At 40.6% G+C, this 25,666-nt stretch overlaps 1 protein-coding gene across 1 annotated transcript; it reads left to right on the top strand.

Annotated features, from left to right (window-relative positions):
• The first annotated feature begins 17,166 nt into the window (after positions 1-17,166).
• ANKRD1 (ankyrin repeat domain 1) lies at positions 17,167-25,666 on the top strand. Its single transcript, XM_061348940.1, has 9 exons — positions 17,167-17,304; positions 18,888-19,067; positions 20,854-20,991; positions 21,080-21,187; positions 21,753-21,851; positions 22,893-22,991; positions 23,135-23,233; positions 23,402-23,500; positions 24,749-25,666. Exons 1-9 carry the CDS (start codon positions 17,278-17,280, stop codon positions 24,857-24,859), a joined length of 960 nt encoding a protein of 319 aa, XP_061204924.1. The 5' UTR covers positions 17,167-17,277; the 3' UTR covers positions 24,860-25,666.

Below are 25,666 nucleotides of genomic sequence, written 5' to 3'. Positions count from 1 at the left end.
CAGTTACCCTGGGGAAAGGCAGCCAGATGAAGCACAGATCCCAAATATCCAAACAAAATCTAAACATCTACACGACAGCTCAGATCACACAGGCAATAATCTCAAAGCACAACTCCTTTGAGGCAGCATTATACATGAAAATTAAACACAAACACAGTAAACAGGCTAGGGCATATTACTGTAAACAAGACAAGCAGATCTTCCTCAATCATAGCCCAAAACAAAGGTAGGACTTCAGGGCTAGAAAGGAAATTGCTATCACCCAAAGTTGCACCAGCTTACATTCCCAGATGGGGCTCGTCTGGTTTTCTCTCATCTCCTCTTGTTAACTGCCTTCCAGGAGCTCAGCTGGTCAGTGGTCCTTGGTAGAAACACTTGCCAGCTCTGCACAGCTTTGTTAGCAGAGTGCAGGGATGGCTGGGATTTAAATAAAAGAATACAGTTAATGATTCTTCATAGAATCTGTTGTAATTCTAACTATCCGTGAGCTGCAATGGGCATTTTTATATTACCTTTCAAGCTAAAACCAGCTGCATTCAGACTTGATCAATACCATCCTAGTATTCTAACAAACTGTTACACCATTTTGTGAAAATACAATAACAAGCAAATAGCAGTATTTCCAATTGCTTTAAGAAGATATGATATGAATGTGAATTAAATCATGCTGTCATAAAGAAGTATCTTGTGACTTGTAAGTACCTACCTTATGCAAATTAGTACCACACAGTTCTGCAGCACTGTGGATGCATGTCTTTTGTGTCATGGTATGAACACATATTATGCCTCAAAAGCTTTCAAACGTGTGGGTGGGAGCTGGAGAATACAAATGACACAAGAAACTAAGGGGTTTAATTCAGGAACAGTTTAGTATGCTAGAATATAGTATCAGAGATTAGAGGTCATGGATTAGAGAGTTGCTTTCACTGTCCTGTTAGAAAGGGTGTAAAATGGTGAAGGAATAGCAGAGGAAGAGATGTATGTAAATATATAAATTTGTATTTATTATAATTAACAACCATTACTTTTATTTTTAGTATAATGGTGTTCATGATTAATCATATTCTGAGTGTAAATTTAAGAAATGTAATTGTGAATAGATTTGGTATGATCTGTTTATGACATTCATAAGCTCAGACACAATGCCACTGTCAGAAGAATGGGAAGGATTTTTTGCATGTATATGAAAGCCAAAACCCCAGATCCTCTATAAATTCAAACTCTGAACAAGTTCCTGAATTTGATAATCCATTAGGATTATTTCTTCTTTCCCAACTGCATCATTTCATGTAAGCTGCTTTTTTTCTCAGCATCCAGTTCAGAGGGGCAGTTTGAGCTAAAGCAATCCTTAAAAATATTTGATACTCTCCTATAAAAGGTGTAAGTGAATTCAGAAATCCAGATCAGTCAAGTGACAGATTGGCTTTAATAGTTTTCTATGATGGTTTCTTCAACAGAAACCCAAACCAAAGCTCAAGTAAAATTCAGATGAGATTTTTGCAAATGTTAAGAAACCTTACCCTTTGCAGTGACTGCTTCATTATGAAATGAAAGATTAAATTAATACATGAGAAAAGGATGCACATCAGAGCGAAGAGGCATTACTGACTCAAAGTTGTGCTAACCTTTAGTTCTCACCTGGGACAGATGCTATTTTTTGCTTTGCCTCAGAAATTACTCAAAAAGGACTTTTACATCTCATCTCTCCATAACAATTGCACCTTAATTTCTGTGTATGATGACAAAAGGGGACACAAAATACACATGCCAGTGCCAAATTCTAGAATTAAACTGCAGGCAGGAAAGAGCTTGTCAGCATTTGAGAAGCTGGATACCATACATTACCCTCTGCGTGAGGTTCACCCTCAGCTAACAAAAGCTCTCGGCTGTGATTAAGTTCCATGGGAGACTAGTGGCTCAGCACCAGGCAAGTGATCTCAATGCATTTCAGGATGAGGCCATTTCCCTACTTGATGACAACCATTGCAGTGCCTTTTTATACTGATTCTGCACACATAAATACACACTAGTAAATCTCATCATCAGCACATCACACCAAAACTGGTGTTCTCTTGGCTGAACATTATGCAACTTGGCTTAACTTGACCAGCAACACACCCTGAGATACCAATATAGGAAGGATATTTTCATCTGACTAGACTGTTACTGGGACCAAATGCTATTCATCTTTCCCTGCCACTCCCCTTTGTTGCTGGATTTAATTTGTGAGAACATTTGTCCTGTAGACAAGAAAGAAATAATGGGGTTGTTCTTGTCATTTTAAAAATAATCCCAGAACCTTCTAAGGGTTTATAGCATTTAATGCAATGTCTTGTCACGTCATTTCACAGGACCAGAACTGGGCTCTAGTATTCTTTTCTGTTACAAAGCAGAGAAAGAAAGTGATGTTTCCTTCTCTTCAGTATGAGCCTTTGGCCCTGAGTTCAAATCTCCATCCATCAGCTCTAGATTTAGAGCTGGAGAAAGGCAGACAACCATCTATGTTTATAAGATGCATCGGTTCTACTGATTTGGGATAGCAATATGCATCTTACCACTTCAAAGAGAAACCTCCCAGTTACTTGGCTGCTGAACATCAGGAAATCCCAGCGAAGCTGTTGCTGTGCACACAATGGAGTTGTTCCAAATACTTCCATTAAGTCCAGCATATTCAGGATGTGTCTGAACATGATACATGATGAGGTCATTTGTGCCACCCTCTTGTGTTTGGACTGAAGTGACCTGAAGGTGCTGGGGCCCACATGGCGCTGGTGCAGTGTGTGACCCTAACAGGTCCCATGAGTAGGATACATTGCACTTTCTGGTCACTGGCTTGCACTGGCATTCCTACACAGTGTAGTAGTTTCTCTGTGTGCTTTACAGCTTATGAGGCTGTTTGTGGCATCTCATTGTATCTTAACAAAACTATTTCTAACAAAAAGCAGATTTTTGTAAGATTGCAAAATTCTGGGGGTTGAAAAATTGGTTAATTATGGAAATATTCTTTCAGATTAGTTCTGTACTATAAATCAGTAGGAAGGCATGTTCTTCCCAGAAGACTGATTTAGGATTATTTGAAGAAAGGCATTTCAGAGCAATCCAGCATAAACTTCACTTCGTCCAGCAGCAGCTCAGCTGTCTTCATTCATCAGCAAAATAAATCCCTGTGTTTTCTCCTAAAGACGCTAAATATCAATGTGCTTCCTTAGGAAGAACAGACTGGCAGTGACTCTGGAATGGGATGTGCATGTCCTTTGTCCTGCTGTAAACTGGAATCAAACCTGGTTTAAATGCAAGTCATAGACAAGGCTAGGAAGCTACCTGGTTCTGGTACAGCTATAATGTTAGAAAAGAGTAACTTGGTACAAAGAAGGCATCACCTACAGTCAGAACTTACATTCAGTAGCAGCAGCTCCTGGTCTGGGAGTATGGCTCTAGATGATGTTAGGATGATGGCTTGGTATTCCAACCACAGTGGAGAATACACACTTGTCCCAATGTGACATTTAAAATGACAGTGTCCACAGCACAGCACTGTTTTAGCCATTAGGCATTTGTTATGAATACCTAGCAGCTGAAGCTGGGAATAGTTTCTAGTGTGAAGGGCTTGCATTCCCTGTATAGACAGAGTAGGAGGGAGAGTCAGCAGCTGCTGAGGTTATTAGTCCTCAGCCAAAGCTCTGCAAGCTTCTGACCTCACATGTTTTTGCTGGACTGAATGGCTCCACAAACATGCAGCTGCAGAGGCTGCAAAGGCTGCAGAGGCTGCAGAGGCTGCAGAGGCTGCAGAGGCTGCAGAGGCTGCAGAGGTGGTGTTGCACTTGCTCTGGTAGGGAAGTGTGTTTGCAGCTCCACCATGTTCAGCTCCTCAGAGCAGCTGAGTTTGTCCACTTCTGACTGATGCTTCTAACATGCTTTGCTCCTCTTTCTCACTTGGGACTAGTATGACTAATAAATACCTCATGGCATTTTTTTAAACATACTATTAGCAGCTATTCCCTTTCACCCCTCATGCTCAAGCCATCTTAATGAGGTAGGAAGTATGCTAAGCTCAAAGAGTTCACTACACCAGATCAGCCTAGCAATATTCTCACAGATGAATGTCCTTGTGATTGGGAAGAGATGATTATGGAAACTCATCTATGAGCTAGCAGCACTTGGTGAATTTTTCAGAGAAGCTGTTTCCATTTCTCTCCTGTGAGCAGAACTGGTATTACGAAGTAGTTCCTGTCAGCTGGGAAGTCTTGTGTTTGAGTTTTTGTGTTTAGTTGACTTTGTACAAATATTGCCCTGAAAGAGAGGTGAAAAGGCTTAGACACAGAGACAATCCATGCACTGCAACATGGTGATGTTTGTGGTAATTTATTGCATGTAGCAATGCCTTCCATAAGGATTCTCTGCTTCAGCGACAGTACTTCATGAGCTGTCTCACTGGCTGACAGCACACAGCCAGCAGGATATAAGTGAGGCAAATTTACTGTGTGCTGGTGAAAGAGAGGGTAAATGGTTGGTTGTCATCTTAAGTGAACTAGGGCTACCAGGGTCAAGTCCAGTGTAACTACGGCACAACCTTCTCCAATGATGCTGAAGGTAGCAATGGAATAGCTCAGAGACTTCTGTTAGCATCCTTTCTGTTTTGTATAGATTAGCTTCAGCCATCTGGTTTTTAGCCAGCCTAAGGTAAGAGCTGATTATGGGGGAAGCTTCAAACTCATCTGTGGCACCTCAGGAGACTATGGATCTTAGGCACTAGTTTAGTTATGAACTGAAAAGCTTACTACCTGGAAAGAGAAATAGAAAGAACATCCTCAAATACAGATAATCCATAAGTAAAAATTACCAGTTTATTCCAAAACCTTTGAACTATTTGCTTGAATGAAATACTTGAACTATAACAATTTAAAATGAGTTGAAATTTCCAATCAAATATGTTTGTAAATTCTGGGTTTGAAGTAACTTTTAAACACAATGGTTTTGACTACTCTGACAAGTACAGAATTATAGCTCCTTCTAACAGGTCTAGAGCCATTAGATACATGGTATCTATAGCATAGTAATGCAAAATAAAAGACAGGTTATGCCTGGGATAACACTTCACAGTGAATAGATCATTAGGTCTTGTTATGTTTCAATAATGTATATCCTATTAATTCACTTACATTTTATAGACTCTATACATAGACGAAATTTATGTAATTTGTGCTTGTGGCTATTTCTGTCAAGATGAAATTGGCAGGTCCTTACACACTGTGATTAGCGATCTGCATTTCGAATGTCTGTCAGCATGTGGTCAAAACTGTCAGCTCATAAAGGAATGGGTCTGCCTCTATTACTGACTCCTGCACAAGGACATGACTTGTGATTTGCAATACAAAAGTCATTATAACGATAGAAACAAAGCAATTCCTATGTGCAGAGTAGGTTTTCCCCTACCTAACTCTCTCAGATAGTGGCAAGCATGAATGTCCTATCCTTATGTATTCTTGAGGCCTCCCCGGGTATGTTCACACTGCCCACTTGGTGCAGCAAGCATGGGGAAGCAGTGGGGTACAATTTGCTGCAATGTGTTATGGCTCTGGGGCTGTACAACAGCATCACACCTTTAACAGCAAAAAGGCTTCCTGCCTTAAGCTCACATCATGCATAGCTAGTGCAGTGATTACTGGGGGACCCTGCATCCACACAGGCAGCAAACCTGTTTCCAGGGCACACTGGGGTGTGACTTGACTTTGATGCCACCAAGGGAGGGAATGCAGGACTCCAAGTATAGCTGCAGGGGAAATTTCTAAAAAGAAGCTCTCCAGTGCAATAAATAACTCATGTAAACAAACCCTAACAGAGGCACGCTGTGATCTGTTGGGAAGGATGATTGTAAAGAAAGACTACAAAAGAATTAGGAACTGGCACCTGACAAGACAACAAACTTTCAGCAGGAATTGTTTAAAAAAACCTAAACATCTCTCAAAATAGATTTTAGTCCTTAGCAATTCTGGGGGAGAATGTGAGTCCAGAGTTGAGTCTGGAAGTAAACACTGATCATTTAATGTGCACCGTGCATGTTCTCAGATCAAAAGTCAACAGAACTTAGTATGAACTTGTATTAGTCCCCAGTTTAGTGATAAGAAATGCTGTGATTACTGAAGTAACTGCTGTAAACTAGAGGAAAAATTTTCACAATAAGAACAAGCAGCCCCTGGAATAATCTCCCCATGGAAGTGGTGAATTCACCAGTGTTGGACACTTTTAAGATTCAGCTGGACAGGGTGCTGGGACATCTAGTCTATGTCATGCTTTGCCAAGTAAGGTCAGACCAGATGATCCTTGATGTCCCTTCCAACCTGGTATGATTAAAGAAATCCATGCCTAAGAGAAAATATTAATTAAATTATTCATTATTGTTTTGTTTTTTTCAATGTAAGATTATTTCTGCTGAGGTCAGATCTTCCATCTGCTACCTCGCTGTATTTTCTCAAGCTCTATTTTCTTGTCAGCTGTCACCCACATTACCTGCTTTCACATGTATGGAAAAATCAGGTGGTCGTGCTCACTGATTGGCCTGTTTCTTCCTCAGACAAGTGCCTGTGTTGAAAGAGCAGGATGAGGTTGATAATCCAGAATATGTGAAGTAACACTTGGATTTGCAATTCAAAAGAGGCCGTCTCTAACACAAAGGAAATGGGAGGTGACCTTTCTGCAAGACTTGAAGTATACCTCTTCCTCTGGCTCTTAAATTGCTGTTGTGATCTGAAGCCACAAAGATCACAGTGCCTTCCATGTAGAAACCACCTGAAGAAAAAGCAAGTAATCAAGGTGAGTCATCTCTTCTCATGGTTCCAGCCTTGACCAAGCCTCCACTCTCTAGCACTGATAAGAAACAGGAACAATCACGTGAGAGAAAAGTGCCAAAGAAAGATACAGAAGTTCAGATGCTACTTTTATACAAGTTTTTATTGTTTCATCTGCAATGATGTGGTAACAGTTGAAGTAAGAAAAACTCCTGCATAGCAATGCTTCCTTAAGACAAGCCAGCATGCACATCTTTGTATGCTGATTCACTATGGGGACCTGAGGAGCAAGGATAGGTCACAGTCCAAAACAACACATCTGTCTGCCTAACACTGGTGTCCTAGAAATAGCTATGACCATCATGACTAGGCTAACATGGTGCAGTCATTTAGCTTAGTTGTAGAATTGCTTGAGTATTCATGTGATCTGTTAGTATCTGTAGGTTTACACTTAAATATCTATAGACACCACATAGACAGATTCCACCCAAGTGTTACTTTGTTATAACCATGGAGGTGCATTCAGTCTAAGAACCTGCAAGTTACCTGATTCTGTTTCCAGGTTGGCACCTAAGTCTGTCATGATTTTTGATGGCTAAGCAATTGCTACGATCCACTGTGCTTGGTTTTTATTTCAGTAAGAAATGGGTACATCAGCCTCTGAATGTATTACATTTCAGAAAGGTACTGTTTTCAGGAGTGTATGGAGTGTATATTTCACTGGAGTACTTCTGTGTCAAGTCAATGCTTTTGGGACAGTCCAAAAATGAGAAACGCCTTACATTTGTAAAGCAGACCAGCATTTCACTGCAAGTATGGAACAACGATGGGATTGCTTCAGAATTGGCCAGGCCACTTACCTTGATATTTACAGGTAGAAGAGGCTATACCATTTTCAAGCTCTTAGTCTGAGGTTCAAAACTTTCCCTTTAAACCTTTATATATAAATAAATAAATAAATATATATATATAAATGCCATATAGATGTCAATGAAACACTCTGTGAAAGCTGCTACCACGTGTCCCTGCCATTACTCTTAGACAGTAACAAGCAAGAAAATGTTTTTGCTCCATGTTTTGGAGGCTCCATTAATATAGACAGCTGAGATCTTTCTGAGTCTCAAATAATCATATTAATTAATGAACATGTGAAACAAAATAAAAAGAAAACATACAGCTGAAGGGACTATTCATGTGTATGCAAGTGCATGTAATTCCAGTGGAGACAAATGGGAGATGCACATACAACCAAAGGGAGAATACATTCACCATGCTGGCCAGCCTGAAACAGAGTAGAATGCATACAGGGATTTAAAGTGGGATTACAGAAACCTGTGGCAACTGCTGTCAATAAATTATAGATAGAGCAAGGAAAACCAGAATGTTTTGATAAGAGATTAACAAGTTCTGCTCTCAAAGGTACAGTTGTAATTTAAAAAAATATGACATTTTAACCCCTTCCTCAAGGTAGTGTGGTTTTCTTCTACTTATGAATGACGTCAGGCACCCAGGGCTAAAGACAGCTTTTTCAAAGTCTTCATTCATAAACACACAATCATTATTTTTATGCATGTACCGAGTTCTGATACATGACAATGGCTTGGAGAGGTGGTGTCAGTTTTAGAAAGACTAGGTGACATGCTCCAGCAAAATGGTAAAGAGATAGTAAGACAGCAAGGCTGCTGCTTTCCTTGAGTTGCTAGCTAAGTACTTACCAACTTGTAATGAAGAATAGAAAAGCAAAATTGGATTTGCCTTAATCTATTTTCTAGCACCATTTCTTGGCCTAGAACATAATGAACACATACACATTGGTGCTTGCATAGGTCAGTAAAAAAAAGTAGTTCATTGAAAGATCAGTGGAAAATTAAGCAGTAAAGTCACAAGTTATTATAAATGCAAATTTAAAAAATCCATCATCTTATATGAAATATGAAAGTTGCTGCTTTTTTATTGATAACTTACAGCTAGCATGGGAAAATGTGTTCTGACAGCTCCCTTTCAGCATCAGGAAAGCAGGAAACCCAACATGCATTCTTCAGTGACTGGGACAGCAGAAGTATTTGCAGGTGCTTGTTGCTAACCTTAGAGCAGAAAGGGTAGGACTTCTCCAGCCCTGAGCATTTTAATAGCTGTCTAGAAATTCTGTCTTTGGAAAAATCACTTTCACATGACTATTCCTCATTTCTGCAAAAATTGTTCAGGCAGTAAAAGTCAAATTGGCACTACAGCCTTATGATTTCATATCTGGGAACTGCTTCATCTACACATTTTTCATCTGAAGGTAGTCTCTACCATTTTCTCCCAGTAGTTCCTGCTTGTCCAGATCATAAGTAGAAACTCCTCTGCACCTGCAAAGTGCATTTAGTAGCTGACTTGACTTTCTCACTCGGCTGGCACTGACGGATCTAATACTTTGAATTAATTCATTTGGTTCAACAGACAAAGTCTGTGTCACAGCTATATGTGTTCCATGAATGATACTGTAATGCCTTGCGAGCTCATTCTACCACACATACATTTCTGATGAGAAGATACTTTCAACCTCTCATCAGCAATTTATGGTTGATATAGAATGTGATGCTCTTGCTCCCTTAAAAATCCCTAGTGAAAGCAACATCATTTCCAACTCTTCAACACTAAGCTATACAATTTTCTACTAAATGTGAGGCATTAAAGTGAGGGAAGCATGGATGCTTGCTCTTAATTTCTTCAAGTTTAGCTAGAGGTGGTATCACAAATTCAGTGTGTGAAGTCCCTGTGTTTGTGCTTCTGGGATAAAGGCTGCACATGGCAGTAGCCTCAAAAATTAAGTAACCATTGTAGGATGTAAAATACACTAATAGTGTTCTTATTGGTGGGTAGATGTTCAAAGCAGATGTAAGTGTTTTATTTCAGCTGGGTTTGGAATATATTTTTCTCTTGTTTCATATTTGTTGACTGACTGACTTTCAATCAAAGAAACAATTCTTATATCTTGGCAGGTCTCTAGGTCACTTAGCAGGGATTTCTGACAGGAGGTGACAAATGGCACATATATACCTCTCAGGTGAATTTTATTTCCTGTTAAAAGAGAAGTAAAAAATTTCCCTTGATTTCTACGATCAAACACTAAAAGAGGGAACCCCATAGGAAACTGCAAGGAAAACCACAAATTCCTCTGTACCTGGCTAAAAGCTCAGCAGTCTGGCATACCAAGCTAGCATGTGCAAACAGAAGAGTCTGACTGTTACTGTGAGTTTGACCTTGGACAAATAACACTCAGTAACATTGAAAAGTAAAGAAAAAATGGTTTTCTAGATCTATTTGGGCTGGAAATCAGAAAATGTTCTCAGAGATGTCCTTTACTTCCTCACTTCAGGAAAGCTGGGAGTTGAGTGGAATTTAGATGGACAAAATGCTTCAATATTTCTCTTCCACTTTCTGCCAAAACTAAGAATTGAAGAGACACTTTATGAAGAAAAGAAAATGATTAGCCAAACCTGTGCTATGTTTCACAAACTTCAGTTTCTTGGCAAAGACCCTGGTGATATCTTGTTTCCTCCACACCAGTTCTCCCACTCATACTGCTAAGCAGGACAGCAATGCCCTTTCCCCTCCTCATCATGCAAAGTGTTGCTAAAGCTTAAGGCTACTCAACAGAATTGAACGGTCACACACTTGAAAGAAAGACAATACAGTGGTTTGAATCACTGTCAGAGAAGGCAGCAGCCTCTTTGTTCCGTTCAGATGGGAACATTACTGAATGTATTCACTTTTGCAGTCACCTAGTGAGAACTCTTGGCCATCTGAAAAGTTGGGCAAATGAGAATGCCCTTCAGTACTCTCAGTTTCTTGATTTTTTTCTTGCATCTATCAGAAAAAGGAAAGTATTTGTCTATTTTTACGTTTCTGCACCATGAAATGTTTCATTTGGATTAATGTCCTCTGTCCTCCCCCTTGATGTCCTGGGGGCATCAAGGCTCTCGCTGGTGTTTCTATCATGTTACAGTGAGAACAGCCTACCCATACACTGGCTTTGCCACATGTTTAGGAAGACATGAAAACCAAAGCAAAGCTCATGGAAAATTTCATACAGGGTATGTGAGTTAGATATGGGCAGAGCATGGGCTTAGTACAGCCTCAGCAAGAACTGGCTAGTCACAGCATAGTCATCTTTCTATCTCCTAAACTTGGATAATAACAGATGTTTTTGGGAAAAGGCCTACCCCATGGTCTCCTTATCCAACTGGCTCTGGTATGAAGATGCCTTTGCTGAGAGAAAATAGCGATGGGAGAATTTTTTGGTATTTTCTCTTGTGAAATAACAACTTACTAAAAATAACACCTGCAGATGAATATGTTGCAGTTTGCAGGCCCAGAGAAACCAATTTAGATCATTCACTCCTCTTCCCTCCTTTTCTCATGCATTCCCTACATTTTCTCCTGAAATTAAACAGAAGACAGAAATCCCATACCAAAGTGTGGTAACAGACTCTGTGTGTTACAGAAGGGCACAAGGTTTCTTCCAAGTTCATCTTCTGACATAAATTTGCCTCTGATTGGGATACTTTAGAGGAAAAGGTGGGTTTAGGTTTTGTTTTTTGTTTGGTTTTTTTCTTTGTTTAGTTTTTAACTACTCTCTTCTCTAAAATTAAACTCAAACTGCATTTTTTAGTATATGCACTCTAACTGTAACAGATTGATAAAAAAGAGAAAATTGATTTTTTCCGTCTGTGTTTGCAGTCACAGAAATACTTACCCTCTAGCCTCAAGAGGACGACCAACATAACATGATATAATATAAGTTGCATCAATGCCTTCCTACCCTCACTGGTATTATGTCAATGAAAGGAAATATTTGTTAAAAATAGCTTGGATACAAATCCAATAATATCTCACTGCCAATGAAATATTAACTCATGAAAGGGGGAGAAAAGCTTTCCAGCAAATTTAATGTGAAGCAGATTTATCCATTTATATTTCAATTGCAATATGTTACAAGAAAAAAACTCCACAAAACAAAACAAAAAAACCCAAACCTAAAAAGGTTGGATTTTCCAGGTAATAGTGATTTCCAAAATCTCCTCAACCTGTTTCTAACATTATAAAGGATATGGTTTCAATAAATGAGAAACAGAGAGGCTATTGTACCTGAGTGCACATATTATACCAGTGCTGTGACGTGCTATTGTTTTGCTAAGAGATTACAAAATCGATGTTCTATGAAAACATTCTCACATTTTTGAAGCAAAATCTATCCAGTTCTTTCTCACCTTGATTTCCTGAGCTCCCTTTCATTCACAAGATGCAGAAACCTCCCTGAAGCACAGCATCCACTTGGGTTGCATCCAAAGAGCTCACAGGCCAGCCTCAGTACCAGTAAAGCAGAGAAGTACCTTCCTGTTTTTCCTTAGCTCCCAGATATTTTGGCTAGCTGAAAATGCTGAAAGAGAACAACAGGCAGGCTGAGTTTACATGGCTCTGGGAAAAAGGGGGGAAGGGTTAAGCAAAGCTTTACCAAGAAAGAATCAGGCATGTTATACACAGCAAATGTGAATCCATGTGGCTAGATGCAAAGCAAATCTCTTAAACCAAGTCTCTTTCCACAGGATGAAAAATCTGGGTGAGAGTAGCATTCACGTTAATGCAGTTCACTTGGGTCTTGCCAAAGCATTTCATTTCATGGCATCTGTTGGTATGATTAAAAATCATGCATTGTATGGAATTAAAAGGATGCACTTTGGAAGAACTAAAAGCTGGCTCGCTGACAAATCACAAAGTGGTGAGAGTAACGAGTGGAACTATTTCCAGAAGGTTCCCACAAGGATCAGTTCCCGGTACAACACCATTTAGTATTTTAATCACGTGTCCAAACAATGATGTAAAATCAGTCCCAAGATAGTTGGGGGCTGGAGCACTTACTGTGTAAGAAATGGCTGGGTGAGGTGGGCTTGTTCAGCCTGGAGAAGACAAGGTTTCAGGGAAACTAAGAGCAGCTTACAAAGAGGTTACAAACAAAGCAGAGCCAGGCTTTACAGAGGTTTATACAGAGGCTTATGGGAAAAGAATGAGAGACTATGAACATACATCGAAACAGAGGAATTTTCAACTTCATATAAGGGAAAAAAAGCTAACTATCAGAATATTCAGGCATTGCATGAGGATGGCCAGGGAGGTTATGAAGTCTCTATCCTTGGAGGTTTTCAAGTTCTGACTGGATGAGACCCTGAGCAACCTTACTTGAATTTAGTTTTGACTTTGTTTTAAGCAGAAACTTGGACTAAATGACCTCCTAAGGTTCTCCCTATTATCACACTTTATAATTTGGTTGATTCCATCTGGAGAGCGACTTGGGAATTGCATGAGATAACTGTAATGTGCTGTAATGTAATGTTACAGGGAAAAGCAATGGTTGCATGTTATTTGGCCACTGGTAAGAATCCCCACACAAAACTTGCTGCCTTTGCAGGGTGAAATTCCAAAACTAGGCAGCAATTCACAGGGATCTTCATATTACCCAAAACTATAGCATCCTCTTACATTTACAGCGCAAACAGCCATTGCACTACTCGGTGAGAGGGACCACTTAGGAGCTGTCAGCAAAAGTATACAAGATTCAATAACTGCATTCTTTAAGTTAAGAGAATGTGTAAATCAAAATAAAAATAAAGTTAAAAAATGTCACAGCTTCTCTGGAGTGAAGCTGAATTCTCCCCTGCTGTCAGTCAAAAGCCATGCTTTACTGCAGAGCAGGATGTCAGTGTAGGTACCTGTTGGATCATGACTCAAGTGATCACGGTTTGCAGGCATGCTCTCACTGTAAGGGTAGTTACTTTTTCTGCACTTCTCTACTTCAACTACTTTTCCTTTCCTGACAGACTCAGAGCTGTTCTGGAGTACTTATGAAGGGCAGAAATCTTTTCAACAGCTCCACATTGAGAAAAGCCTCTTTGCAGCAGCTGAAAGAATATTGTACTTCCTTGACCACACAAAAATGTAGTCAGAGGTAATTTGAACAGAGCATCAGCATGGGTGTGCTAGAACTGCAGGACCTTGACCTTTGTTGCTGACTATGACGGCCAAGCAACCAGTAGATAAACCCATTTGACCACAGATAACAACCCCTCTGTTGTGTTTTGCTGCACTTGCTTGTTAATTGAGACCCATTAAGGTGAATTAGCCAGATTCATGTTTTGTACAAATGCCACAAATTTGAATTTATCTGAAGCCGTGATTAAGCTTATGGCTTCAGATGAATTTAAATCCCTTCTTTTGAAATAGAAATTACAGTCGGCTTTTGTTTTGTTGTTTATTTTTCTGTTCTGAATCCCCAACTCTAATGACATTTGATAAGAGCGTTTTTAAGCCCTACAGTAAGTGATGCAACTATTGACTCGTTGGTTTGGGTTTTGATACCAGAGGACTGTGCTAGACAGACCAGTAACGTGTCAGACTAAGACTTCTTTCTTCTTTGACAGCAATTTATCTGAAGAAATGGAATTAACCTCATCCTTTAATTTGATAATTTCTCATAATCTAATTCTGTAATTAAAATTAACTTTATTTTCCTAGGTGAAATAATTTTAGTTTTGTTTTTTTTCCCCAAGAAGATAACGTGTTTCCCTTTAGCAGTTATATACACAATCAATTCCATCATCAAAAACACACACAGACTTATACATTACTATGTTGAAATAGCTAGATTTTTTCATACTCTTACTTATTTAGCTGGAGGAAAAAGACAGACAGCCAGGCACAGAGGCATTCCAAAGGGCAACATCTTCAGATGCAAGGGCAGAGCCAAGGGCAGAGCGCTGGAAAATGCAAGATAGCTGAATACAGCAGTGACGGCATTGGGAGCATGATGGTAATACACATGACAGGAGGTGGCAATATCATCTGTATCACACATAATGCTTTCATTCTACCATTAACCTCTTTAAAAATTAATTGAAAAAGCTCTTTACACTATTCAGACAATTTCTCTATGGATAGCAGGGAACAGGGCATGCCACAGTTTTCTCTCTGTCAGGCTGAGCCTACTGCCCTTTTGTGTTTTTCTCTGTGAAGCTTTTTGTGGCAATATCCAGTTGCCTTACACCTTGCAGATCATGGCTATGCCCTTATCCTTCAGCAGAGTGGCAAGAGTTTTTCAGATTCCCATTACAAGTCTCCCACTGACCATCTGCTATAACCACCTTAACGAGAAATCACTTGTTGAAAGGTGATTAAGTGGTTACAGTCCAGGACAAGGTTCCAAGCTCATTATAATACTTCCCCCTCCACTATTAAGCAGTAGCGATAAGCCAAGAGTCTTAGCTGTTATGAATCAGTGCATTTCTACTATTTCAGTAAGGTTACCTTGGTTTACATGACATTTAGCTTAAAAGCATTTAGGTTAAGTTATATCCCAGCCTTTGGTTAAAGTGAGTTTCTGTGTGCCACCATTTTCACATACAAACTCAGGATGATCAATGAAGATTCTTTTCTAGTCTTTATTATTCTTTTAGTCACCAGGGATAGGATGTTTTAAAGATAATTACGGAGTTATCTCTATATAAGCTAGGGTCTTTTTTTTTTGTAGTATTCATGGTGTGAGAAAGGGTTTGTGTTTCCTCCCAGAGCACAGGTTTCCTGTAAAGCTACTCTGGCTCTGGATTTATGTACCATTTGCAGAGGAAGATCTATCTGCCTAAACATTCCAGTTCAGGTTTTGATGAGTCAGTTTTATGTATCAGTTTGAAGTAAGCTTCAAGCAGTGGGGCCAGAGACAGTTTACAGCTTCTGAAATAGTTTTTGTTCTTAAAGCAAACCTCTATATTTCTCTTCTCACATCAGGTCTTTGCTGTGATCTGTTTCAACTAAACTGTAAGTGGTCTTTGCAGCCACCCTGTTAGGGCTCTGGATTTCAATACAATCTCCCAGATAAGCATCACAAAACAAAACAGAGGGAGGGAAGCTGTTACAGCACATTCATAAACAAGAAAAAGCCAAACCAAGCTGCCTCTTATTAGAGAGACATATAGCAGGAGTACAAAACAGCTGTGAAAAAAAGCCTGGCAGTGTGATAAAGGACATATCAGTTGGGGGGAATGATGGCCTGGCTGTACTTGGGTTTGGAAAAAAATGGTTTGAAAGGTTCTCCTCCTGCCACATACTCTATTTTAGTTCTGGGGCTCATCCTCTAATGCCGTATATATTTTGAGTAGTAAAGAAACCACCTGATGTCCAGCTTCATTTCAGGGAAAGGGAGGGCATAGGTATGATGGGCACTAGAAGACAAGTTTGGATGTACTCGGATTACTGGGAGATAGTTCAGGGAGACACCTTGAAAGGTCAGTATCAGGAATGCAGAATGCTAATGATGCTAATGATATAAACAACACCAGAGATACTTAGATCTTGATCTGGTGAAGCACTTATGTACATGTTGTACTTGAGGCACCTTTCACCCAGGTGACTTGGATGCCTACAGCCAGTCCTCTACCTCACCAGACAGGAGATCCAAGCATTGCAGGATGACATGGAACAAGAAGAACTTTTCCAAAGGACTCAACAACTCCTTTTCCCCCAGACACATACATCATCTGTATATATTTGTCTGTACTCCAACTTATCTCCAAAAATGAACTAATTACATCTGCGCCCCTATTCTCTCATATCCAAAAAGAAAATACTGCCTGAGGAAACACTATTATTTTTATCTTCTTTTTTTGGACATAATTTATTATTCTGCTTACGATCAGTGACAAAGGCCCAGAAAGAAAAGCCTACTGTTTTGAGATCTTACATTGATTGTAACTTATTGTGTCATAGGCCCTTTTAGCACCACAGACATCATTCCAGCTTAGTAATCCCTTCAGAGAATTCCTTTCAACAAATATAGGAGACTGCCATCATGATGAGAAAAATCATTTCCCCTAAAACTGTTTATCATCCAAGAATAAATAGCAATGAAAAGAATTGCTTTCCAAAACTTAAGGGGTCATAATCCGTTTATCAGGAAGATATTACTACAAGTAAGTACCCACTTACCCTTTCCAGTGTCTTACAGTCATTTGAATGTCAGTTCACAGAAAACATTAAAAAAAGAGATGATGAAGTTATAATGCTATATCAACAGACAGCTGTCCTAGTGGGCACTGGGAGCGCAGAATGACTCGCATTGCTGAGCCATGCAGTCATTGCCAAAGGAATGATGAGCTCACATTTCATTCCGATTCACATATTCGGTGTGGTTAGACTGTGAGGCTCATCCTTCCTCGCCCAACTGACGCCCCCCTCCCTGCCTCGACACCAGATCTGGCTCATTAACATGTCTGGAATGAGCGTGAGCCTACCTCTCAGCTGGCAAGCCCAAGGGGCATACTTGGATTCCCAGGTTGGAAGATTATCTCATTCAAGCACAGTTGTCCCAAAGCTATATAAGCAAAGCTAGCGTGGTGGTCCCTGCAGAGCTGGCCTGAGCCCTTGGGAGTTTCAGCTATACAGGAATACAACACCAGCAAATATGATGATGATGAAAGTAGAAGAGCTGGTAGGTACAACCTTCTTTCACTTATTCATAATTTTTCTTTCTAGACTGTCATTATACCAAGCAGAGAAGCTACCTTTGTGGATCATTGAGGTGATTAGAGGGTTACCAGCACTGCTGTACTCCAGGTGCAAACCCTGTATATACTGCATGTTATCCTATTATATTCTCTCTTTAATTTTTCCTTGTGAAGGGAAACACCACTGATATAAGCACATAGCGATTTGGATTTTGCATCAGAATACAGTTGACCAGAAAGAAGACACTAAGCAAAATTGATCTATGTGTTTTCCTTCGACCTTGATTTTCATTTTCATACTTTTACAAGCTATTAAGTGTATGATCACACTGAGTAATCAAGTTTAGTAAGGGGCTGGGAGGAGCTATCAATGCAGAGAAACTAAAGTATTTTCTAATACTAAATGAATAGTTTAGCAATAGTATTGTTTTTTAATAATAACCTAAAAATTCCTACACTCACTACTGCTCATGGTCTAACAAGTCTTTGAAAAATATTGTCTAAACTGGTTTGCAAGTAATGGGACATTCCCCTGCAGGGTTCAGACTAAGAATGCCTGATTTCATCAATAAACTAGGAAAACAGGAAAGATCCAATAAAACACTGCAACATCATGCAGAAACTGCTTCCCCCCCAGATGGGTATGTTAAGATGCAACTGCCATGCAGCCTATTTAATGCTATCTTAAATTCTTTGGCAAGTTTCTCTAGTGTTAAACTCTGTAACAAACACAATTTGACTAGGTCGTGAATGGAAAGTCAGTCTAGGCTGTATGAATTACTGAGCCACTCTCAAAATACACAACAGCCTCTACTAACTTTAACAAGTTATCTCCTCGTACATACTTAATTGAGCATCAGAAATATTTCTGGAAGCTACTGAAAGCTGTGCTGCTGCACAGCATCGCATAGATTTGCACAGGAACTACCTTCTGCTATTTTGCTATAAATGGGGACTTTGGTACTGACAGCAATGGGTAAAACCAGCACTGAAATTACTCATCAACTTAACTGCACTGGATGTGTTTCAATAAAACTGCAAGGTCCCAAGGGAGAAAGCCTCTCCTCCCACTCTACCTGCCCAGTTCCCCTGCTCAACACCCAGTGGGTGCTGATGACTGGTCAGGGTGGCTCTTTCCACCACAGCCTTTCACAGGCTTCTGATGAGTCTGATCCATGCTGGTGAGGGAACAAGAAAACCCCAAACAAAAAGGATGCTCTTCCCAACTCCCTGGCTATTGTCTGCACAGCTGCACCTCAGCCCCAGTGAGGCAGGGAGTTGGACTGTGAGTTTGTCTCACAGATCTCAGTCCAAGCCCTTAAGATGCCAAGGGAGGGGGTTGCTGCATGGATGTGGAAGATCTGCCTACAAGTGAGATTGCTCTAGCCATTCACACGCACAGTTAATCCAGGCACAGGCAGAATGAGGTCTGCACTCTGTCTGTCACACTCTCCTAGAGTAGGACAGGAGTGACATGCAATTAGCTCCGAGGTATTCCATGTTCCCAGGGGGTGGCTACTGCAGTCATGAAACTCTTGCTTATATCATATCACATTTGCTTTTACAGGTGACTGGGAAGAGAGCGGACGATAAAGAGACTGGCAGCTTCCTCCCTGAGGACTTCAAAAATGGAGAGTATGAAGCTGCTGTAAGATTAGAGAAGCAGGAGGACCTAAAGACAGTCTCTGACCACTCATTGACCCAAGGTGATCTGGCTTATGAGAAGGAGAAAAAACTAGAAGCAGAGGTAGGCTTTTGGGTTTTGTGCTTGGCTTTTTATCATCCTTTGTGCACGTTCTGCTGCTGCCCTTAAAGTTTTGCCTCTTTCCAAGTTAGAAATATATGCATGGTAAGCTAGATAAACCTTTGGGAGATCACCACCGAAGTCCATGGAAGGCAATGGAGATCTGCTGACTCCTGTAGGCTATGGGTGCAGGCAGGCAGCAATGCTGTGAAGCAGAACCCAAAACTCCCCCCATAACGTCTGAGTGAAATCCTACAGTCTCCCTCCTGTGCAGAGATCCCTCTGCTAGCTGTCAGTAAGGGGGGCAGCAATCATGGCCAGTAAGACACCTTCAGCTTGTGCACCTAAAGACTGCCACCAATAACTGCTAACCCAAGAAACACCTAAGAGTGCATTTCATCATTACCTACTGCAAAAATATTCTTTTTATGAAAACACTGCATTATGCATTTGGGAAAAGAAATTATAAATTAAAATTATACAGGTCTACAGAAAAGTACCATTTTGTATTCCTGGAGCATGACAATTCTCCCTATATCCCTAAGAACGCATGCTTTTCTCTCCCCTTCTCCCCCACCCCCCAAAAAAACCCAAACCCAAACCCAACCACAGTAGCTGTAACATCATAAATTCTTTGGTGAATAAGCAACCAACTGGTCTAAAAAATTAAAGTTATTTGGGAATGAAAAAGCTTAACTAGCACAGGGTATGAGACTGTTCTGAAAAAAGGGGGAAAGTGAGCCTAAGAAATATTAAACACTACTGAACTTCACCTTCAACAGAGAGATCAATACTTACTACAGAGGTTTTATGAGTTCTTCAAAACAGCGTCCTAAGAACATTTGGGGTTTCCAATTGGTTCACTCTTCCAACATAATGATTTTCCATTAAGTCAATGATCTACCCTAAATGCAGAGGTCAAACCCTAAATGCAGAGAACAATACGAAGAAGAGGTGGAAATAGCTTGAATCAGAATTCAGTTGAAAAAAACCCCAAAACCGTATGACAGGGTCTCATCAATGTATTTACCCTTAGCGGTTCCATGGGACAGAATCTGTCGTGTATTAGTGAGTTACCCCTTGTTTATAAATCCCCCTTCTGAAGACAAGGAGACCTCATGGTACCTAGGATCTCAGTCCAGGCAACACACTTCCCCTTAATCTTAGCAGTGCCCCATACCGATTTTGTGCAGGGACGCATTTTACAAGCAGGCTTGAAGAAGTCTTAAACTTTTATTGACCTGTCCCTCCAAGCATACTGAGGACATTCTCTGTAGCTTACCAAAATGTAACACTTGCTGACTGAAATGCCAAGATCAGTATAAACCTTGCTTTTCACTTAGGGGTATATTTTTCACCAAAGAGGATTAAGTTAGAACGAATCAGGGGCTGTATCATAAAAGAAATAAAACATGTGGTAGGAGTCAGCTCAAACTGCAGGGACTTCCCAGCTCTTGTAAGCTGCACATGAGATTTCTTACGTTGTTGGTCCAGAAGGGACTGCCGTGCTGCTCTGAGTCCTGGCCTCACACAGACCAAAACTTCATGCTATTCAGCCCACAACACACAGCTGAAGCAGCATTTAGGAAGAGGTCCGGTGTTGTATGAGAAGCTATAGACGATGTAGCATTTCTCACACACTTAGTAAATTATCCTAACATTCAATTAGGCTGTATAAAAAAGGTCTTAACTGAATTCAGCTGAACAGTACCACACACTGCCCTGCCACTCTGAAAGGGAGAGGTGGTCACACTCAGCTCATCGTGCTGACTTTCCTGACTTGTTTCAGCTGAAGAAGAAGAAGTTACAGGAGAGGTCAAAACTTGAAAACTTGGAGGATCTTGAAAAACTGGTTCAGCTGAAGAAGAAGAAAAGATGCAAGAAAGTGAAAGTGCCCGTTTTAAAGGAACCTGAACCAGAAGTTACAGTAAGTTATTTCAAAGTACCTTCTTCTGGGAAAACTGATAGGGTTTTGTGCCACACACACTTATGCCCTGTATATTTCTTACCATCAGACAGGACCAGTGGATATCCCCACGTTCTTCAGAGCTGCACTGGAAAATAAGTTACCAGTAATTGAAAAATACCTGTCAGACAAAGGGGATCCCAACGTCTGTGATGAGGTACAATCTTCCTTCTTCCTCAAAGCCTTCTATGGAAGAAAGGTTATTACACAGCAAAAATAACTTTACCACTAGGTTTTGCAGCTTCCACGTTTATAAGGAGAAAAGAAGGGGGTGGGGAAAGGAAGTAAAGTTATCTAGTGATATTAACTCAAAAGAATATGTTGAAAAGAAAGCTGTTGGTGCCCAGGAAACCCTTATTTTCTGTAACAGGTGATCTTCCAATGGTACAGATTAAGAGACAAGAAATTTGTCAGCTGAACAACAAAAAAAGTGATGCTGCCTGCCCTCATGCTCCATAATGTATAATCCGCACTTGCAAAATGCATCTGAATGGCATACTGCAACTATTTCTCACACTCTCTAAAACGCTGGGTAGGAAGCTCTCAGCTATCAGGTTGCTATTAAAATTAGCAGATTTCAGGTCTCAAATGTATTAGCTCTTGAAAATGAATCAGCATAAAGTATGCATTTGCTATCATCCTAGGGAGGAGGGGAGGAAAGATTTAAAGATATCTTTCTGTGCCATATTCAGTGTCTGACTATGCACTGTTTTAATTGCCAGTACAAGCGCACTGCCTTGCACAGGGCATGCTCTGAAGGACATCTAGAGGTGGTGAAAAAACTGGTGGAAGCCGGAGCTCAGCTTGAACAGAAAGACATGGTATGCTCATCACCTCACACTCCTTTCAACAAAATGCTCATTGTTTCAGAAGTGCTAAGAGAAGCACTGATAGAAGTGCTTCTTGTAGAAAAGGAGCATTAAAAGGGTTTGCAATGGCTTTTATGTTTGTCCTTAACACCGTTGAGAAGAGGTTTCAGAAGGGGGTGTCTGCCTCCCTTTGCAAAATGGTTGCTGGAAAACACAGAAAGCAGAGGAACACATTGGCCACTAGGCTGCCACAGGCAACAAAGCCCAACGTGGGGTAAAGAGCTGAGGTCAGGCTACCATGTCAGCCTGCTGGCAGGTGGTGGGGATAGCACTGTTTCACACATGTATCCAGGGCTCAGTGCAACATGTCCATTCTCCACTGGGATTTCAAACTCTGCTTGGGGGAGACCCCTGCTCCTCTGGAATGCCAGCCACAAGGGTAGCTGAGTATCAACAGCTTCTGCAGCTGTTTCTTTTGCTTCTCCACTCCCAGGCTCTTCATCCCTTTGATAAAGAGTCAGAACTGGTCAGCCTTACTCCCCCTTGCTTAACCCAGGAGTGCTCATGAAGAGAATAAGAACCAGGAAGTGACAGGCCAAATGAGACCATTAGGGGACATTCCACTCCTCCCAGAAGAGCTCTAGGGCAGACAAATTTAATCTTGCAGAGGAAAAGGGTTCTAATTCACTTTGTGGTCCTGCATAAGTTGCTTGCTTGTTTGTTTTAAAAATCGTCATTTTCTATGCATTTAGAACCCAAAAGGCATTGAATGAAAAATACTAACTAGTACATACCAGCCACATACCTGGCTAAAGGTAACTTCTAGGTTCACAGAACAGACAAAACACATCCACTCTCACAGCAGTGTTGCCAAGATCTCTATTTTTAAGAGCAAAATACAGAAAGTGTGAAGAGTAAGAAACTCACTGTACCAAAGAATTTAGGGCAAAATAAAAGAAGGTGTTACTAGAAACAACTCAGTGATCACAGCGAAATGCTTTCTTTAAATATAATGATGAGTTAAATTACTTTCCATTTGTTTTTCTTCTGCAGCTTGAATCTACAGCCCTGCACTGGGCATGCCGTGGGGGAAACCTGGATGTTCTCAAATTTTTACTGGACAAAGGGATAAACAGAAATGCAAGAGACAAGGTATGTGCTTCTGGGGCTCTGCAGCTTTTTAAACTGGAGATGAAAGCTGACTCTTACTCCAAGTAGATCATGTTTGGCAGCTGTTCTTGGAGCGGTCATTACCTGTTTCATGCTACTGACTGCTTCCTCCTCTCACCTCTCAGCTGCTCAGCACCCCTTTGCATGTGGCTGTGCGAACAGGTCGGTACGACTGTGGGGAGCACCTCATCGCTTGTGAAGCGGATCTCAATGCCAGAGACAGAGTAAGTACCAATAACTTCTTACCTCTCGGCTATCAGGTAGAATCAAGCTGCTGTCTGCCTTGATAGTTCCCATTTGCCTTTGTAAAAATCCCTGGCTGCATGGCTGGGGCTGGTCCCCAGTGCTGAATCAGTGGGACTGATGCCGTGGTCCATGTCTTTTGCCTCTAGGAAGGAGACACACCGATGCATGATGCCGTGAGGCTGAACCGCTACAAAATGATCAGGCTTCTGATTCTGTATGGAGCAGATCTAACCATAAAGAACTGTGTAAGTAATACCCCAAAAAACCCCAGTGATTCAAATGCTTTGGAAGAAACTTCCCTTCAGAGCAGTTTCATAGGTTTCAAGGCTGGGAGAGACTACTTTGAAGAGTCTTAATTAGATCATTCCAAGCTAATTAAAGCACAGCTGACAAAGGGAAAGTATAACTTGGGAAGATTGGAGAGAAGAAAAACCTCTTCTAAAGCCAGATCCCATCAGCTACAGTTTAAAAGAACATCACAGATTCTAGGATTTTTTCTAATTACACACACAATACATTGAAAAGCTTTAACATACATACACTTGCTCTCTGCACAATTCCTGGGTTTCAACCACCAGTGAGGCAATGAAGATCTTAGCTTGTCATAGAAATCTGCTGTTTTCCCACAGCTGATGGCAAGCCCAAGCACTACACCTGTATGACTGGCCGTTAACCTGACTGTTGGGCAACAAATCCCCAAGCCTTAGCAGAGCTTCAATTTAAGAAGCCCCGCACCTGACTGCTCATAGCTACCACAGAAGCAGCAGACACGTTGCTGGAGCTCTGAGACCCCTTGTTAAAAATACAGCACGTCACAAACCCTTTCTCCCAAAGCAAGCAGCAGTGGGATGGATGGTGTGTTTTACCAATGCCAGTTAGTGTTTGATTGGCAATCAATCAAAATTGAAGAGAGCAAGTTAAAAAATAGTCACTGCAGCACTCTGCAGTCCCTGCTCTCTGCCCATGCTCTCTGAAGCAGTGCCACTCTCAGCAGTATCCCTCATCAAGGTATGAAAACAATGACAGGTACAGCCCTGAAGACCAAAGATTAGCTCTTAGGCTTCATCTGCACACAAAAAAGTTGCTCCTGTTTAATGTAGATGTGGTCCATAACTTAATTAAACCAGAACAAACTCTTACCCGAATTCTCAATTAAACCTGAGAGTGTCTCACTGAGGTTTCATCTCAATGTATTTCTAATCAGTTTAATAGCTCAAAAGAAACACCTGCATGCTCTGCTAGTCATGGTATTTGCTAATACAGCTTAGATCCTCTGAAACGCAGGGAAATTTCATCATGAGTCTGACAAGGGCTGGGAGTAGGTCTGTGGTGCAAAAGGACTCTGGTCTTAGGGTGGTGAGAGTAAGCCTGAACCTGTGCATGCAGAAGGGTCCACATCAGGGAGATGCACTGTAAATATATTTAGGGAAGAAAGATGGATTCAGTAATCACTGACTGAAACTAAATCTTGCTTCTGCTGCTTTTCTAACCAGCAAGGGAAAACCCCTATGGATCTTGTTCTTCAATGGCAGAACGGCACCAAAGAGATATTCAACAGCCTCAAAGACAAATCCTGTAAGAGCGGCCACCCAGGCAAGTTCTGAAGACAGAAACCAGACTGCTCTTTTTGCTGCTTTTACATGCTTCATGTGAACCTGGAGGAAAATAGCTCTGAACATAGTATTTTTACTGAAAATATTTATGATACTGAATTATTTGAGGTACCGTCACTGAAAACTGCAAAACAAACATGCAAACTCTGCTAAAAGGCAGGTTAAGTGTTAAAATTCCACTGGTTCTAAAATGGTTTATTTATTACTATTTATTATTTATTTATTTAAAAGGTCATTTTTAATGATTCTCAATATTGTAGCTTTCTTTTTAATAGAGCTTTACATCATAATGCAATCTTTGCCAGAAACATAAATCCTTTTGTCTTAGGCAGGATTTCCAACTACATTAGCAACTTCCCTCAAACCTTCCAATAGCGCTAAATAGCAGATACTTGCAACTGTTGCCTTGACTTTGCCAAATTCTCACTATTAGAATAGTATGCTAAATGAGTGGTGATATGTGGAAGAGCAATGTAAGGTGTACTAAGGTGTCAAGTGGATTTAAAGAAGCAGTTGAGTAATGGTGTTTAGACAGGATTTGGCAACTGTAGTTGATAAAGGGCTCTAGGACAGAGCTTTAACCAATGTAACATCTGGGCTGTGGGATTCAGATGCAATGTTATGAAGGTGAGAGGAGACAGTATCAGGAATGTGAATATTTTTTAAGTTAGACTACTAAGAAGTCTGATGATTTAAGAATGCAAAAGCAGATTATGTATATTTGTAAATTTGTACTGCTTTTTCTGTACATTTTGTACTGATCTATTTCAGATTAAATAAACAGAGTAGTTCTTTTTA

Source organism: Neopsephotus bourkii, unplaced genomic scaffold (assembly GCF_033783945.1).
Source record: "Neopsephotus bourkii isolate Nb327-2 ecotype Australia unplaced genomic scaffold, CSIRO-AGI_Nbou_v1 NB_379, whole genome shotgun sequence".
Classification (NCBI taxonomy): domain Eukaryota; kingdom Metazoa; phylum Chordata; class Aves; order Psittaciformes; family Psittacidae; genus Neopsephotus; species Neopsephotus bourkii.
Note: the sequence above shows the minus strand (reverse complement) of the source record. Positions and strands in the feature narration are given on the sequence as shown.

Coding starts and splice junctions, on each gene's coding strand:
- ANKRD1 (XM_061348940.1), top strand. CDS start 17,278: ATGATGATGATGAAAGTAGAAGAGCTG. Junction 21,188..21,752: donor ATCCCAACGTCTGTGATGAG/GTACAATCTTCC, acceptor TTTAATTGCCAG/TACAAGCGCACTGCCTTGCA. Junction 21,852..22,892: donor AGCTTGAACAGAAAGACATG/GTATGCTCATCA, acceptor TTTCTTCTGCAG/CTTGAATCTACAGCCCTGCA.